Consider the following 18,762-nt stretch of genomic DNA (forward strand, 5'->3'; position numbering starts at 1 on the left):
CTTTTGCTTTCCATATGTGTACTGGAAAAAAGTCGGTACCGGCACAGACGTGAGGATGTTCCTAGTGCCTGGAACATCTTTCTTTGCCTCTAAGCTCTGCCTTGTGTGTGACCCCCTCTCCTCGGCCATGCGTGGCACAGCTATCTAACTTCACTTGAGGCAGCGCAGGCTCTTGAGCTGACCTTGGCTGGCTTGGAGTTACACAAATCCTGGCATGTCTGTCTATTGTATTGGAGCTGGCATAGTGCATTAGAGCTGGCAATTTCTGGCTGTTGGAAGGGTTGTCTTGCTTGCCGTTCACTGAAAATAGAAGTAAATGGTCCTGTAATGTGTGTCTGGCAGTGCTTCATAATAATTGCTTGTCAATTTGTCTTTGATCTATTTCCTTTCAACTTTGCCCAGATTTAGCAAAGTTGGGGGTTGGACTGGAACAAGGAGGCAGAAATTGGTTGTGGTCTGAGGCTCTGGAAGCTGAAAGTAGTCCTTGAGGCTGATGAGGTGGTAATGTTGTAGGTATGTAGTGTGCAAGGAGGAAGGGTTAACCAGTGGGGAGCAGCTGTTAGCAAGATAGTTAAAAGCAAAAGTAAGGTGCATTAATTTCAGCATGATGTTCTGAAAAACCGTCAGAGTTCAGATGAGTGCTGGGTGACTTGTCTAAGCAAAACCTCCTTGTTCAGTGCGGCGGTGACCAGGCAGACAGCGAGAGCTGGGCAGCACCCGTCCTTACCGCTGCAACCCTAGAAGACACCCATCAGCTTCTGCAAACAGGTCCCTCTTCTACTGCGTAATGTTGCATGGTAGGTGAAAGAAAACTCTTAAATCCATTAGAAAGTCTTCGTTAGGCAGTGTTGGCTGCAGTCCAGGTGCTTGATAGCTTGGTCCCTTCCTGGGCTGTGCTGAACAGCATCGCTGTTCTGGGCTGTCTAATGCTGCCAGGTGAAAATTTCAGCCATCTATTGGGTCCTCCTTCCCCTCTTCTCTGTCCTACCTTGCTGAAAAATGTGAACTGGATTTTCTGTCTGCTGCTTACCAACAAAGTTGCTGCTTTTGAGGTAGCTGTAGGAGTACCGGTCCTTCTGGAACTGCTCTTTTAGCATGAATCTGAAGTATTGGCCACACTTGGCAATCAAAAGGTTTCAAGTGCTTCAAATGCTTCAAGTGTATGAGCTGGTAAGCGACTTACACACCTTAACCCTAACCTTAAAACGATGATGTGGTGTTACTGTTAACCTTTTTTGCAATGCAACTGCTTCGGGTGAGCGCCATTGTTTTTTTTTTTTAGCAGGATGTGCAGTTCATGAGCAGTGAGTAATAAACATGCGAGGGACTTGGGAGGTGAAGGATAGACCAGAGCTCCAAAATCATCTCTTGTGCACAAGAAACTTAAAAGGAAATCTCTCTAGGTCTAGGTACAGACCACTAAAGGCATCCCTACCATTTCCAGACATTCAGATATACAGTGGTGGTTGCATGAGAAACCTATAAGCAGATATGCCTATAGCTCTGATGTTGGCCTGGAAAGACCTGCAGCCCGAAACACTCCTGGAAGGAGCAGGATTCCTGTTGTAGCTCTGATTTGCTTTGGCGTGTGGATGTGATCAAGCCCTGTTTCTGTACAGATGTGTGCGATGCCTGAAAGCCTGATTTCTGTCCTGTCTGTGCACCTGCTGCTTCCTTTGGAAGCCAATTTGGAGGTGTAGGTTCTCGGTATTCTTAAAATTGGACCGTATGTCCTGCTAATGGACTTTGATCTTGTATTTCTAGAGCTGTTTCATGTATGAGGAGTGTGGCAAGAAGCTGCTGTTCTTTGTGCTCTGTCTCTATCCCTTCCCGCTTCCCTCATCCTCCTGCTGTTTTACTGAGTGTTTTGCAGTTCCATTCTCCACATGCAGAACTGGGAGTGCTGAAGCCAATTAGCAGCAGAGGGTGTAGTAAATGCAGAGACATTCAAATTAGGGTGGCATTTTTCACACCTTTTCTGATTTAAATGTGGAATGACTACCTGAGGGAAATTAGATGTTCTTGATGATGTTGAGCCTTTCTGGACTCAATCCTGGGTACAGTCAAAACCTGGGCTCAATAAACTGTAGTTTGGAAGGAATATTATGGTCTGTTTTAATGGAGGCAATCAGACCAGATGACGTATTAGTTGTTTAGAAAGTAAAACTTTGCACCATCTCTTGAACGGCTGTGGATCATCAAATTTTGCTTCTCTGATGGCAAAGTAGCTTCTCTAGATTGCTGTGTAAAAATTGCTCTATGTACCCTGATTAAATCAATACTTGTTTTCTCTGGAGAGAAGCATGCTGCTTTTACTAGTAGCAAAATTGTCATGCTTTAATCTGCAGTCAGTGGGAGTTTAATAATAAAGTAATCAAGTTGGTAGGTGTATTTGCAGACAAAATAAGTTAAATGATTTTGCACAGCTTCCATGTGTGGTGTCGTCAGCTGAAGTTTGCAGGAGTTAAAGGTAAGGGAGAGAAGGACACGATGTAATTTTACTACGACTTGTGTAAGTATTGTGGCAGTCTGCAGATGTTGCAGGCTTCCTCTTCCTTGGATGCGGCTCCACCTGATGTATTCGTCCCTCGCTGCTCCATTTGGAAGATGCTCTGGGCCATATTTCTGTCAGGGCCCTATGAGTTGATGTTGCAGTCCTGTATCAGAAAGCATTAACTTACTTAATTTTTATTTTGTTTTTTAGATTCTAAATTTCTCTTTCCTTTGAGCTCTTGGGATGGTTTAGCTATGTTTTCCATCGCATAGACTGTAGTTTTCTTTGCCAGTTGGCCCTGGTTGCTTGTAAGCAAAATAGCGTGATGTACATATTCTAGCGAGGGTGCTCTAGGAGTGACTTTGTTAATTAGCACAGGATCCAGACCAGGCAAGGTACCTTGCCCAAAACTTTGCCAATGAGACATTAGCAGTTGGTCTGAAGAGGTACCAGTCCCACTTCAGCTGAAGCAAAGATTTAGACGGAGGTCCTTGAATTTAGTGGATCTGCTTTTTTTTAAAAATAAACTTTAATCGATCTATTTTTGCTGCTCAGCTCGTTTCTTTCTGCTGAGTGTAGTGCTGTAAACAGAGATACAGTATTCTGCTGGCTTCCAGGCCTGGCGGGAGGAGCTGTGGGAGGGGAACTGAACCCCTGGAGAGGAGGGGAGGCTTCTGATGGATGGCTTCTGACTTTCTCATTTGGGGGGGAAGCCTTGTGATTCCCAAAAGGTTTTCATGATGACTGAGACTCTGTAATAAAAAAAAATAAATCTTTTTTTGTTTAATGTTTTTTCTAGATTTTATCTGTGGTTGATGGAAATATTGTACAGAAATTAAAAAAATAAGTCCAAACCTGATCTCTCCAATGATTTAAAAAAGCATAATGTGTTAAGAAAGTAGGGACTGGGGAAGCGGTGCTGGTTATGGGTTCCTTATTTCTTACTGGCTCCATTGTGGGTTATAAGAGGTGGGGGAAAATCAGTAGAGAGCTGTCTTGCTTTTTTTTCAACATATATATCCTTTGGGCTAAAGATAGCACAGCGGGATGTACAGATTTGCTCTCCAGAAATGAGACAAATGTGGCTAGGGTAGAACAATAAGGCTACCGCTGCGGGTTTAGGAGTTCTTAAAAATGACTTGTAATTTGAGATCCTCGACTTGAAGCAGCTTAAGGGAGAGTGTCGGGGTTGTTATTGTGTCTGAGTCTGAGCTCTATGAAGAAATGAGGCCCTCCAGAACTACAAGGGTTTTAAAACCCTCTCTGGCAGGAGTGAGCAGCATCTGTATGGCTTGCTGTATCCCAGGGCCATGTCCCATTTTTCCAAATTTGAATATCCATTTTGCAGCCTGGTTATAGTTTTTAAGACCTTTAACTGAAGTCTTGATGCTTTTTTCTTCTTTTATTTTCTTTTTCTTTTTCTTTTTCTTTTTCTTTCTGTTGCATATTTTGCAACTTCTCTCGGGCTGCTACCTGTTAGTTCTGCTCCTAAAATTCAGTGGAGCTTCCTTGGAAAACCTGGTCTAGTTCCTATGGCAAACTGATGTGTAAAACTAAGGTTTTTGCATGCTAAGAGAGATTTTTGTTTAACAGCTCTGGTGCTGACAGGCATGTTACTTGCATGGGTAACTCTTCTGTGGTTGTTTTGGAAGATGGGCTGTAATGGGTGCCATAAAAGCTGTTTGATAACAAACAGGGAGGGTTATGCTTTGACACAGCAGTGTTTTCTGATCACTTGCTCTTTTTCAACCTTAGTAAAAATAAATCCCAGTTTTAATAAAAACTTCATCAGGCCTTTTGGCTGTGGTGTTTGATTTGTTAACAGCTTGTAAGCACCAGTTGTTGCCAGACTGGGGTTGTCAAATGCAACCTATTTTAACACTAAATTTTACTTTTATTTTAATACTAAATTTTGTGGCTGTCTTGCTTGTTGCATTTTGCATGACGGGGAAGAACTCGTTTAAGTGGCAAATAACCATTAGTAGTAATTATGTACAAACATGTCAAATGTAACTATGTATGTGTTGTTGATCTGGTGGTTTCTGGCAGCTTGTAAGGAAGGGGATTCACCAAAGGGCTCAAACTTTTAAAATGAGAATTCTTTGGGATGTGACTAGCTTTTCACGGTGTGTAACTACAGCTCTTGGCATCATGGGACTTCTGAAGGCTACAGCAGCACCAAATCATAACTTACTATTGAGCTGATTCTTTAGAAATCCTTAAGCATAAAAGAAATGTGCTGTAATGTAAGGTAACGGAGAGCAAATGAAGTGCTGTTAGGTTGTGGCATTGGCAATGTCGTCGTGCTTCCCTTTTTACCGTTGTGTAGCACTTCTTGGCTACTTGGATCCGTGTGATTCTTTTGTTCTGATTCATTCTGATCTCTGGGAGCCAGGTGCGAAACTTTGATGCCTATATACCTGCATCCTCAATCAGCTTCCTATTTCTGTCCAGGACTACAAATGTAAAACCCATGTATTTTGATGCATTGCTAACAGAGATGAAAAGCTTTCATTTGAAACAAGTCAAGTATGTCCTGGGAGTCCTGACTTTACTAATAGCAATGACCACAAAATGAATTGTGGGTTGTTTTTTTTTTTTTCCCCCTTGTTCTTTTGTCCTTTTTTAAAAGCACTAACATCAAACCATGTGTGGGAGATGGGTTTTTTCTGCTTCTTGCACAAACCAGCTTTGTAATGTAACTTAGACTCTTCAAAAGTTGGGAAGCCTTTTAAGTTTAGGCCTTCAGTAATTCGGTGGATGATCTGTAGCTCTGATTTCTGTCCATGGCAATGTTCCTGTTTATACTTCAGCTTTTTTCTTCATAGTGGAAATTCATGGAGCAATGAAGGACTGTCTGGCAGGACAAGTAACCTGTGTAATTGCTTGTTTTTATGGAGATGTTAAATGTTAACTTTGCTTCCATTAACTGAAGATTTGCCCCCTTGGATTCCTTTTAGTTCCTAGAAATAACTGTCTCGGCAGAGTTGGAAGCTCTGGAGCTAAGCACGTGTAAGGGGTGCTCCCACCGTAGCTCTGTTGGCAGCTGCTGAGTGCCCTCCCTTTTGTGACTGTACTCTGAAGGCAGATGGAGGCAGGGACAGGGTTGGAAGCAAGGACCAAGAGGTTTCTTTGTTAATGAATAGGATAATTTTGTGTCTTCTCCAGGTGGATTTGCAATAGTGTTTCTTGTGAGGACTAACAATGGGATGAAATGTGCCCTGAAGCGGATGTACGTCAATAACGAGTACGACTTGCAAGTCTGCAAAAGAGAAATCCAAATCATGGTAAGTCACTGTTGTTGTTTAGCCCCAGCCGGCAACTAAGCACCACACAGCTGCTCGCTCACTGCCCCTGGTGTGATGGGGGAGAGAAACAGAAGAGTAAAAGTGAGAAAACTCGTGGGTTGAGATAAAGACAGTTTAATAGGTAAAGCAAAAGCCACGCACACAAGCAAAGCAAGGAATTCGTTCACTACTTCCCATGGGCAGGCAGGTGTTCAGCCGTCTCCAGGAAAGCAGGGCTCCATCATGCGTAATGGTGACTTGGGAAGACAAACGCCATCACTCCAAATGTCCCCCCCCTTCCTTCTTCCCCAGCTTTATACACTGAGCATGACGTCATATGGTATGGAATACCTCTTTGGTCAGTTTGGATCAACTCTCCTGGCTGTGTCCCCTCCCAGCGTCTTCTGCACCCGGCAGAGCATGGGAGGCTGAAAAGTCCTTGACTAGTGCAGCAACAACTAAAACATCTCTGTATTATCAACACTGTTTTCAGCACAAATCCAAAACATAGCCCCATACCAGCCACTATAAAGAAAATTAACTTTATCTCGGCTGAAACCAGGACAGTCACCACTTTGTACTGGGGCCCCAGACTGGGAGTGGAATGGTGCGAGAGCCTGGTTGCCTTCTGCACGTGATCTGTGTAGCATCGTGCTGCAAACTGTGGGTTTCTTAGCAAAACTGTCTTTCTTTTGGAAAGACCAAACTCCTGGAGTTATGCGACTATGTGAAAAATCTCATATTGAATTATTTAAAATGTAAATGGTTTCAGTGGACAAGAAAAACATGGGAAACGAAAAAGCAGAGGGAATCTTAGGAAAAAGAGAGGAGGAAAAAAACTCTAATGTCAACCCCATGACTTAATGGGAAAGGGAAGAGCTGAAGAGGTGAGCATGGTTGGGGGGGTGTTAGACTTCAAAGTCTACCAATCTTCAGGGCTAAAATCTTAAACCTTTTAGACTCCATCAGAAAAGGCTGATGATTCTGATGTAACCGTCTCTGCAAATCAGGGTGTGAATGGAAGACCTCCATCCTGAGATGAATTTGTACCACAACAGCTTCTAATTTTTTGCATTGGGATGAAGGCTATCTCTGTGTTGGTGAGGCTGAGAGATTAAAACAGTATTTGTGGGGTAGTTATTGCCTGGGCTTTTGAAACAGGGAAGTCTTTATAAAAAGCACTGCAATGTTTCTCTAGATTATTGGATACAAGGAGTTATATGATAGGATAGCTATTTTTAATAGCTGTTTTAAACTTAGTGTCTCTAAGTTTAGTGTCTAAACTTAACTAAACTAAAGTTTAGTGTCTCTAAACTTTGTTTAGAAACAAAGAAAAAATTGAGATGATCCCAGTAGATTTGCTTAGTCTTGTTTGGAGCCTGGTAAACATGGAAAGTACCACTTTTGAAGTTGTATTCAAAAATACCGATGAACATTTAGAGGAATTGCAGGGTGGAGAAGGAAATATAAAATCCTCATTCTGCTAATTTACAACATGAGGTATAGGTTTGGGGTAAATGATCTTCATATCAGATGCTCTGACCTGTAGCAATTCTGGGTGTGTTTTTTGAAGTAGCTTTCAATTAGGTTAATACCTTTAAAGTTAACTTGTGGAGTTTGTGTGATAGTGCAGTGAAGCTTTTGGGCATGCTTTGTCATCACCGTAGCCAATGCTGCATGGGAAAAGTTGAGATTAGATCTTACATCAAAGGTTTTAGCTGTGCTCACAAAGCTTGTTTACTTGGATTTTACTTGCCGGTGCTTTCTATTGTCTCCCATGTCTTTGGTGCCTCTTCCAAATGTGTGGCTAGCCTGGAAAGTGAGGGCGAGAAGTATCCTTCTGACTCAGCAGGTCTGCTTGCTCCCGTACTGAATCTTACCATAAGCACTAATCGTTGTCCTGAAGAACCAGTACGTCACTAAAAGGAGATACCTTCTTCTTTCCTAGCTTTTGTGCAATAAGGAAGTATTTTAAACTTAACTGCACTTTTTGCAACCCTGCAGCATTATAGCAGAATGTGGCCAGCAGAATCTTGACTTCTTTTACTGGTGAAGCTGAACATCAGACTGGACTGGCTATCACACCTAGGAGTGTGTGTGAAGCTGGCAGTCCCAAAGAAATTACTTTTCCCTGCAGGTTTAGCATGTGTCATGGATAAGTCATTGATACGAGCACTTGTGCTTTAATCCATCGAGTTACTTAAAACAAGGTACTTCTAAAAGCAAGGTTAAAATTTATTTTATTACCTTCACGGGGTTTTTTTGAGCACGCGAAGATTTGAGATACTGTTTGCCAGCAGAAGAGTGTAAGGAGATGAGAAAGTAAGCACAACATGTACTGTGCATGGCCACCACCAAACATCTGCCTTATTCTCCCTTCTACGTAAAGGAGGAGCAGCTCCAGGTAGCTTGGCCTGGGCCATCTAAGGGAACATGCAAAAATCTGGACTGATCCCTGGACAAGTTAGCTCATCAGGTTGGCTGTTTCTCTGCTGTTTGTCTCAAATCCTTCTAGATGGAAAACAGGTAGAGACAGACCTCAGGTTTGTTCAAGATTTGCGTGACAATTAATCCAAAGCGACAGAAGCTTGCGCCTGTATAGGAGGAGAGCTAGGAAAGCTGTTCAGTGTAGAGGAACCAGATTAAAATGTTGCTCACTCTATATGGCTGGTTTATGCTTTGAATGTATTTATCTTGCAGCGGGACCTATCTGGCCACAAGAACATTGTCGGATACATTGATTCCAGTATAAACTCAGTAAGCAGCGGTGATGTCTGGGAAGTGCTGATACTAATGGACTTCTGTCGAGGTGAGTGTGGGCTCAATGTATTGTTCATGAGTAGATTTGTCCCTTTTTGGCACTTACAGAAAACTTGCACCACACCTTCCTTTAAAAAAACCAAACCGGTTCCTAGGCCTGGCCCTTCCTTGGCTACCAAGGAACCATTCTGAACAAAGCAAAGCCAAAACTAAGTGTGGAGAAGTGGATGATTTGTGAGGCTATGTTGACCCTGACTGGTACCACCTTTGCCCCTGCCTAGGGTGGTCCTAGATCCTTTCTGTTGCAAAGAAGAACCCTTAAATATATATTGCTGTTTTCCATAGGCTGGTCCACACAAGAAGTGGCTCTTCTAAAGCTGCCAGGCTGTGGAATGAAATTCTTCTTCACTTTATGTCATATTGCAAACTTTTTTCACTTCAGCCTGGCTTAGAATTGTTCTGGAAGAAGCTTGCAATTTGGCTAATGTGAAGCCAAAAAGTAGTCCTTTTAACGCTGACCTTTTTGCTTGGCTGTCTCTAGCCAGACAGGCTCTTCCAGTCTTTTCCAGCTGTCCCAAAACTTTGATCTCTTGTGGCTAGGATGTGGTGTTTGGAAAATGACGCGTGTGCTGTGCTCAAATGCCTCTCACAGGAATAGTGTTAAGCAAAAATAATGTTTTGGCCAGGTGACTTCAGAAGTCTGTGGCTGGTTTGGATGGTGGCAGCTGATGGAAGTAGGTGTTCTTGGGACTGTTTGGCTTTTAACTGAAGCCAGGTGCATTGTAGCAAGAACAACTAGATGCTGAAATGCCTTTAAACATGTACGGTACAGCTTTCTGTTCTGCCGTGCCCTCTTTGCTGCTTCATTTTGATGCAGGAATCTTGACTAACTTGCGTTGGGTTTGTTTGCTGGTATAAGGAAGAACCTTGTGTGTAGTTTTGCTGAAGGAATGATTACGTAAGTTCTCTGTAAGCTTAAACCTAAACATCGCAAGGAGTGTTGTAAGAAATAGGCCTGGCAGTGCTAGTAAATCCATACTCAGCTCCACGTTGCAGACCTCACTGTGGAGGTAAGTGCAAACCATAGCAATTCAGAATGCACTCCCTCCAGCTGCATTAGCCTCCCCTCTGTGCCAAATTTTGGGCTGACAAAGTAAAAGCCGTCTTGCTAAGGTGTTTCCTTCCATCTGAAAGGAGGAGAGCTGCAAGGTGGTATTTCTCATGTGGCTTGTTTTTGCTAGGTGTTCTGCTGGTCACATGCCTGCCTCTGTCTCCAGCATTCACTGGAGCACAGGAATTGCTGTTATACATTAGATTTTCCCTTGTTACTTGCCTTTTGCGTCAAACAGCTTCCAAACCAAATCAGCGTGTCTTTGTGTGCAGAACTGCACTCACTTTGAGTGCGAAATGTTCACACTCAAAGCTGAGCTTTTGTACCACAAAAGTAAAGTTTTCCAACACTTGTGATGTGAAATGATACAGTTTTGCTTTGCCAAAGGTTCAGAAAGGAATTTTTTCCTCTGTGTGTCTAGGGTGTTTTGATGGGAAAAGAACCTCTGTGTGGATTGTTTTGAAAAGGCCTTGACAGCAACAAAACCTCAAAGTTTGAGGCAAATTCAGGACTCATTGATGAAAACTTGCTTTTGCTTGTCTGGAGTTTCCCTTGTTGCAGTTGGATTTTTATATTTTTTTGCCAGTCTATGATTTTAGCCAAGCCATTTAGTAGCGTATGGGTTTTTTGAGTTGTCTCCCTTTCTCCCTCCTCTTGCTTACATGTGGCAAACTATTTTGTGGACTGTGGGTGCCCCAAATTCAGCCTTTTATTCTTCTAGTCTGACAAAAAAAGTCTTATTTTGAGGAAGAAAGAAAAAGATGTGGCTTAGTCAGAATTAAGTTTGAGTGTTAACACAGCCAGGTGAATGTGGGCCTTAAAGCTAACTTGCTGCTCTTGAAGCATCGTTCAAAGACAAGGTGAGATGTAATGCCTGCTGGCAGATATGCAACCCCCCCTGGGATTTAGGCAAGGAAAAGAGAATGAAACAAGATGAGTAAGCACACTGCAAAAAGCCTCTGGGGAAGGCTTGGTGCGAATTTTGAATTTGAACTCATGAACTTCTTGTGTGCTGACTGTACAGCCACAGTTTGATGTGGAGCTGACTAAAACAAGGTATGTCTGGTAGGACTGGGGCTTAGACCAGGCCAGACCTTGTTTTGCGTACCTGCTCTGATTCTTGGTGTTTGTTTCTCTTCAGGAGGTCAAGTGGTGAACCTCATGAACCAACGCCTGCAGACGGGGTTCACGGAGAATGAGGTCCTGCAGATCTTCTGCGACACCTGCGAAGCCGTAGCCAGGTTGCATCAGTGTAAAACACCAATAATCCACAGGGATTTGAAGGTGAGTTGTGGACTCCAGTAATACAGCAGGGAGTGTGCATCCTCTTTAACGTGTCTGTCTGCTGCCTACGCCACGGCAGACGGGCTTTGAATACCGGTACTGTGCTTCTGTTGTTAGTAATGAGGAAAAGTGTGCATAAATACCTCTCTCTATTGGAAGATAAAAAAAGAAATGAGCCTCTCGTTGCTGCTTACCATATGTTTACCATCTATAGATCTACTTAAAAAACACAAATGTTTGTGAATAATTCTGTTTTGCACAGATGTGCCAGAATGCATCTGATGAATTATTCACAGTGACTTTCTACCACCTGAAACACTATTGATGTTATAAGGTAGTTCACAAAAAGTGTGCTGTAAAATTGTTTCCTAGACCCACATTAAAAGGATCCCTCCAGAGATGTTGGCCTTGGGGCAGGAGTCGTTAGAAGCTTTTGAAACTGGCCTCTAACTCTCTGTTGACCATGAAAGTGCATTGTAAAACTCTGTGTGCTTAGCTGGGAACAGAGCTAGGCCAGCAGGGAGAGCTTTTGAAAAATCCCATGCCTATAATCAAACAAACAAAAAGACATTCCCTTTCCTCTCAACTAGCTTGTAAAATGCCTGAATAATATATTCAGCCAAGAAGGAGGCTCCTGTGTACATTTGTAATTCAGATGTGCTTTGTGGGTCAGGTTCTGTTTTCAGAGCCCTCAACAGATGTTTGTTTTGTGCTGCTGGCCGTTGTTTTATAGGAGCAAAAGATGCCACGTGTGCCAACAAGAGCCAGGTACTGCAGAGGGAAAAAATCCTCGGGGTCTGGTATGGTTGAGCATGTTTCAAACGATCGTGACCCCACTGCTCAGTCAGTCTGAATATATGAAACTAGAAAAAACAGATGTCAGACTTCAGTGAAAGGGGTGGAGTCTTATAAATTTGAGGCCTGGATTTAAAGCTGTTAAGGTCTGTGGGCATCTTGCAGGCATTTGTATAGGCAAGGAAGACTGATGTGAGAGGATGAGGCTTAGGAATGGGAACCTCTGCAGTTGATATTAACCCCTGCTGTTACCTTTTTGGCAAATCCCTGGGGTTTTTCAATAAAGAACAAACTCATTGTGTGGCATGTGAATAAATTCTGGGACATCTGTGATGGATTAGTGAGTTGATCTTGAGAGTTCCTTTCTACGCTGAGTTGCAATTGAAATGGACTGTTACGGTCTGATGTCCAGCCTGCTACTGCATGCTTAGATCAGTAAAATTTTTGAGGCCTGGCTCTTGGTTGGTAAGCTGTGCCCAAGGCCAGAGAGTCGGCTCTTCTCTGCTTTTAGACATGTTTCCCAGTTGAATATTGTATTATTTCCGTCGTGATGACCTCTGGAGCTCCAGTCACAATTGGGGATCTAAGTACTAACATAGAATGAATGATTTAGGTATGTTTTGACTTGATTGGAGTTCAAATTTAATAATGCCAAGTGGGAGCTGCAATTCCAAGAGAGATTAAGGGCCGGAAAAGTTTTGTACAAGTTCTGTGTGTAAGGAAAGGCATCCATTGGGTAGGTGTTTTGTTGGGGTGAACGTAACCCTGTTGAAGAGTGGGCAGATGTTGACTTTGCAGACAGCTGCGTGGAGATTGGAGGCTTTTTTTGCCTTCCAGCTCTTTGATGTTGCTCTAACACTGAAGGTTCCTGCCCAGAGAGCTCTGCCAGCAGAAGGGATCGTGTGAATAGTCTTTAAGCCCTTTCAGACAAGCGCAGCTGGATTAGTTTCAGCGGCCTGTGGCTGTGAATTTGAGTTAACCCAACAGGCTTTGCCTGAAGCAGAACAACCTCCTGTTGGCACAGTCTCCAACTGGTGGGAAGTGACCAACAGCTGGGGACAACAGCACCTTTAAGCAGCGTGCCTATAGGCAAAATGTGGACATCGCACTGTGAATAAAGGCCACGAAAAAGATAGTATGTCATCCCTGTGTGTGTTTGTTAAGGTTTTCCTTTCTGATCTGGTGGTTAACTCTCAGGTGCTGTGTCAGTCTGTCCTTGTGTGCTTACAGCTGCATGATGTGCTGTACAAGGTGTGATGTTTAGTTTCATGTACTTTGACTGCCACAAAAACAGGCGTATGCTGATGCTACTTTTTCCAAAAGTTAGGAAGCTCCTCATGTGCTGCCTCTGCCCTAGTTAGGACCTCCTGTAGAAGCAGTGTGAGCCTACTGGCAGTAGGCTTGCCTTGCGTGGTTACCTTTGCTTGTTCTGGCAGATATTTTCCTCGCCCTCAGGGTTCATAGGCCATTGCTGCTGCAGGGCATTCCCTAAAAACTTTATTTTTGTTCTTCTCTCTCTGGAGTAAGAACACTTCCTTTATCTTTGGGTTAGGCCTTTTAACAGTGAAAAAAAATGGCCAAACCTTCTTATGGCTATCTGTTGTATTAGCCTGGCTGTGAAGTCTCTGCTTCTAAGTTGGAATCTATGCAGAGAAACTATAACTGTCAGATCCCAGAGAAGTAGGGTTTAGTGAGGTGGAGGCAGGGGAAACTCTATCTGGGGCTGATGATAATGATTTACACAACTACCCTATACCTAGTGGCAGTTGTTTGCATAACTTGTTTTTATGTTTAACCTTGTCTTTCCAGTCTCGCATCCTATAACATGTGTTGTTCAAAGCGCCAGCTTAAAGCCACCTTTGATTTCTACAGCTCGGAGCTTTCTGCAGTGAGAGGTCTCCCACTTCTACCTGTGATGCTTCTGCTAGTCTGAACTCATCTGGTTGCAGGAGTAGATGACTGGCTTGCAGATGAGTGGCTGAATTTTCATGTAGTATACACACAGCAGGATACAGCAAAATACTATGTCAGTCAACCAAGAGGATGCTGTTGATCAAAACATCTTTCTCCTTTCCTTTCCTGACTTTCTAAAATAACCAGAAAGTTGTGCTCTCATGTTAAGGATTTAGTTTCTTCTGCTTTCATTTTAGCAGGAGTCTTCCCAGTGTTGCACTTCTCTGTGGTGTGATAAGACTGTCAGGCTGTGCTGCTGTTATCTCGATGCCTTCTTCCGTCACCCTTCTTTGTAATGCCAAGTCTTGCCCTGATGCTACCAACAAGCATTTGCCTGAAACTTGTTTGGACAGATCTGTGTTCAATGTGTGATATGTAAAATTGTTTAGTCCTCTAATGGTAAACCCTTGTATCGACCATGTTAAGAATATGCCTGTGCCAAAATCAGTTAGTGCTCTTAGATGTCACATTGCATTCATTTCTTTGCTATGAAATACTAAACAAGCTTTCAGAAGTAAATAGTGAATGGTGCCAGGGGAGAAAGGGAAGTTGAAACATCTCTAGAGAGACCTGAAGGTGCTGGGAAGCAGTCAGAAAGTGTACCTTGATCATGCATCCCTCCCAAATCACTACCTGAACTTAGGAATACCAGTCTCAGAAGCCATTGCTCTCACGAGACGATAATGTGTGTTGATTTTGCTAGTTAAAGAAAGCCTTATTCCTTATCCCTCACCAATCTGTATCTGTGCAGTGTTTTTATGACTTTGCTAAAACCAGAAGTAAAGAAAAGCATTTGTTTCAGAGAGTAGAGACAGCAGCTAGCTACATTCTGTAGCTAACAAACTTAAGGCAATTCATAGTTTCCCTTAGAGATTTTTTTTGTTTGGGGTCTAAATCTGACTTTAAGTACTGGGCTTGTAAGAGACTGCAGCCAGATTTGTAGGTGCTCAGCAGTGCTGAAAACTGGATTGCAGCTTTCTGAGTGTTTGATTGGAAGAAGGTACCTCCATACTCTTTTGAAAAGACAGATTTCTCTGGCCTGGCAGTCAGTAGCAGTAATTCGGGTACTTTGTTTTGCTGGGGTTTTTTTGTTTGGGTTTTTTTGTGTGGTGTTTTTTTTTCTTTGGTTTTGGGTTTTTTTGTTTTTGTGTTGGTTTGTTTTTTCCCCCTTTTTCTGGAAGTTACTGAACAAGCCTGGTTGCTGGATGGTCCAGTGCTGATGTTTAACAGAACTTGCAGGCTGTTTCAATGAGAAGTCACCTCAGACTTCTCAGCCAGATAAAGTGGAAGGACTTTTCTGGAAATGTTTGAGTATTTGCAGGGAATAGGGAGTAATGCTGTCAGTGTTGATCTGCTAGGGAGAACATCTGTGTGCAATGCTTTATTCAAAGCAGATGGATAGCAGAGGGGGAAGGGGTGTTGTTTAACCCTTGGTTTCAAGCCAGCGTTTCCCCTCTCAGCTGCTCTAATTTGGCTGCGTTTTCTGATGCTTAAAATGCTGACTCCTCCTTTTTCTTTCCTTCTTGTAAAGATCATCCTTGATGAGGAGGTCTGCTTCCAAAAGGTTTTGTTAGCGAACACTTATGTGGTGATTTTTTTTGAAATATATGAGCAGTATGTTTTATCTCGTTCTTGTATCTGAGCATTTGACATTGATTGAAGATAAATACATTAAAAATTGTGTGTGTTCCCTTGAGAGAACATGCTGTTAATGCCACTGTACAGATGAGGAACTGGAATACAGGGATGCTCTGCCAAAGCAAAGAACTAAACCCAGGTTTTTCCACGTCTTATGTCAGTGTCGTAACACTTAGACAGCTTTCTTGGGTGGATGCAAGCTAGATTTTTGTTAATGCATGATTAAGTGTGAGTATTTACGGGAAAGGCAGTGACTTTGCTGATTTTATATATATATTTTTTTCAGCTATCCCAGGTGTTTGTTTCAGAATTTGTTTCAGTTGTCTGATTCAAGCTACCAAATAATATTTGAAAGAAAGGGGTCATCTCCTCAGTAGCCTGGAGGAACCTCTGCTGATCCAACCACTGTTTAGGGGGAATGGGGTACCCAACACATTGTGATAACAAGCAACTAAAGTGTGAGCATAAGCTGAGGTTTGTTTTGAATGAGACCCGAAGTGACAGATGAAATGCAGGCAAAGAACTGGAGGTGTATCACAATTTCATAAAGTATAGAAGTATGTGTGCTGTCATCTATTTGGCTCCTCTCTGCCCCACTAGAGAGCGAGGGTGTATAGCCCCTTATAAAGCTGTGGACAGCTTGTATTGGCTGTCCCAAATTCAAATGCCAAGCTGTGGGTCATAGTAGCTCAGGGAAGTTGAGCATTAAAGACACTGGGACACAGTTCTTGTCCTGAAGCACATAGTAGTCTTAGTAGAGGCAAGATGGTGTGCTTGCAATAGGAGAAAGGGGAGGTGGCAGGATGGAAGGCAGTGTTACAACCATGCTTCCATGATTTGACTTCTATTTTAGGAGATGTGACAGAGACTTGATGCATATTTTCTTTGCTGTCATGTTATGCTTTTATGTCAGACATGTCTGAGATGTCTTCAGGCACTAAAAACCCTGGCTCATCTAAAGAAAATGAATTTTTTTTTTTGTCTGAGCAATTCTGTATTTCTCTGTGATGCTCGTAGGTTGAAAACATCCTGCTGCACGATCGTGGCCACTATGTCCTGTGTGACTTTGGAAGTGCTACTAACAAATTCCAGAACCCTCAAACAGAAGGGGTGAATGCGGTGGAGGAGGAGATAAAAAAGTAAGTGTGCTTTTCCTTTTCAGCTCGGACATCGCTTGTATTCGGAGGGTAATTTTCTCTTGTACTAGGACTAAATTTTACTCAGGCCTGTTGCAGCAGATTGGATGCTGCTGCACAGAAGTGTCTGCTGCAGGTAAATAAGTGCCTGGGGGAAGGTGAAACAATAAATTGAGCTTGATGTAGTTGCTTTGGACCTGAAAGGCTGAGTGTACTAATGCAGAGAAGTTGCCCACCTTGACGAGGTAGTGACATGTTCTGTTATGTATGGGGTCAGTCTATCTCTGTCCCTCATCTGTCTTGGCTTCTTTGAACTGCAGTACAGCAGATGACAAAATCCCTGTCCTCCATGAGCCACTCATCATAAATCCTTGCAGTGACTAAGGGAACACATGGCCTAACTCCTCAGCTCTTCATAGAAAATGTAAGGACCTTGAGGTGTTTAATCTGGCTCCTTCTCTTGCCCCATGCACGACCATAGTGGTCGCAACTAGGTGCACTCTGATGCGTTTAAAAAGGGAACTTAGCTGGCAGTTCAGTAGGACCTAGATCAGGAATGGAGCAGACTCCAGGTCCTTGGTCTTGCTTTAGTTTTAACAACATCACTGCTGCAGCCTTCCCAGTTCTGTTAATACAATATTCTGGCTAGAAAACAGCATGTTAGAAGTGTGTGCAAATGCCTCCTTTTTGTTACACCTGCATGGATTTTCTAGACTTGTTTGACGGAAGTTTTCAGAGTGCTCCTAGTCTGGCTTTGCAATCCCTTTGGAGTGCTCTATTTGTACACTTATTAACAAGTCTACAAAAACTTTGCCTGTAGCAGTGCTTTCTTGTGATGACGGTAAATAGCATGCAAGGTGCCACAGCAGAAATTACAGACCTACTGATAAGAAATCTTATGATAAGAATCTCTTAAACCGTGGCGCAGTTTCTAGCTTTTCTGTTTGTAGTGAATTGTTAAAATGAGGCAGATTCTAGCTATAGTTTGAGATGTGAAATAACCTTTCCCTTGTTTACAATGACTCTGAGCAGGAGTCCTGGTATGGAAGTCTATTTATTAGGAGGCACGTATCTGGTTACAATCTTTGTAATACAGTTGGCCAAAGCCCCAGCAGTGAGGACATTGCAGAGGACATTTGACTGCTGACCTTGTTAATACCCTGAATCCTTGAATATTTCTGTTCTAGTTCTTAAAATGACTGTACAGTTTTGTGAGTAAATTACTTGCTTTAGAAAGGATCTTGGTTACTGCTTTGGTTTCCCAGGGCAGTTTGCAGTGGCTAGTATTTTATTGTTAGAGGTAGGTAGCAGATGCTGCTGTCAGAAGATTTTTCCAATAGGTTGTTGTCTTTAGTATGCCTTTCCCTAAAATGAATAGGGGAGGAGTGAATTTTTGAATTATTTGGAAATGTGACATTGTGAAAATGCATCTGATATCCATTTCGAAGTCACTGATAGATCTTTCTGCTCCAGGTACACTACGTTATCCTATAGAGCACCAGAAATGGTCAACCTGTATAGTGGCAAACTTATTACTACAAAAGCAGACATATGGGTATGTATAAAATCCATGTAACATCATACAACCAGACTGCTGCTTGCTTTCATTACCATAATGGCAGGGTAACTTTCTGGCTGGGGCTAACCTAGTTTCCATGAGAGACTGGACAGTTTCTGAATAAAGAGTTTCTCTGCTTGACGTTTCTGATGAGTTACTGCTGAGCAAGGTGGCTTGTGGATAAAACATGTGTGCTGCTTTGCATGCTACCTCCCATGTGGTTTTAATTTAGAGATGTATGAAATTCCAGGGTTGAACAGTGCCAAACCTGTTTTCGTATCTAAAGAGTTAAAACAGAAAATTCAGAGTATTGTGACCTCATGTGCCTGGGTTGGGTTGCAAGCATGTGAAATCAAAGTTGCTGCTCAGAATTTAGTAGAAAACTGAGAAAAATAGACCTTCCCCCAGGAGCAAAAGTGTGCTTATCCTGGACAGTGTAACACAGGTCTGAGTTGTCAAACCTGGCCAAAGACCAAGTTTTTGCACTGCTGTTTCTAATGAGCAGTGCAATCTTGCCATGCTTTTTATGTTGAGAGCAAAATGCAACTGTGGTGTAATCCATTACTGGCTAACCTGATCAAGGATGGAAAGCTTCCCTTCAGTTGGGATGGAGATGAAAAAAAGTCTGTGCTGTTGGTAGGGTAGTGGCAATTCAGCAAACGGGATGTGTTTAAAATGCTAATTCAGCACATGTTTGTATGGTTTCTGAAGCCCTGAGCTAGGAAGTAACAAGGCAGAAGGAGTAT

At 42.7% G+C, this 18,762-nt stretch overlaps 1 protein-coding gene across 16 annotated transcripts in view; it reads left to right on the plus strand.

Annotated features, from left to right (window-relative positions):
* AAK1 (AP2 associated kinase 1) overlaps positions 1 to 18,762 on the plus strand; it is an 87,385-nt gene that overhangs the window by 21,646 nt on the left and 46,977 nt on the right. For all 16 annotated transcript variants that reach the window (XM_072846417.1, XM_072846418.1, XM_072846410.1 and 13 more), the window contains 5 exons: positions 5,663 to 5,781; positions 8,482 to 8,590; positions 10,794 to 10,936; positions 16,340 to 16,461; positions 17,932 to 18,013. In XM_072846417.1, coding sequence (XP_072702518.1) covers positions 5,663 to 5,781; positions 8,482 to 8,590; positions 10,794 to 10,936; positions 16,340 to 16,461; positions 17,932 to 18,013 — 575 coding nt within the window. The remainder of the gene's footprint in view (positions 1 to 5,662; positions 5,782 to 8,481; positions 8,591 to 10,793; positions 10,937 to 16,339; positions 16,462 to 17,931; positions 18,014 to 18,762) is intronic.

The sequence above is a fragment of the Ciconia boyciana genome, chromosome 25, assembly GCF_034638445.1.
Source record: "Ciconia boyciana chromosome 25, ASM3463844v1, whole genome shotgun sequence".
NCBI lineage: Eukaryota > Metazoa > Chordata > Aves > Ciconiiformes > Ciconiidae > Ciconia > Ciconia boyciana.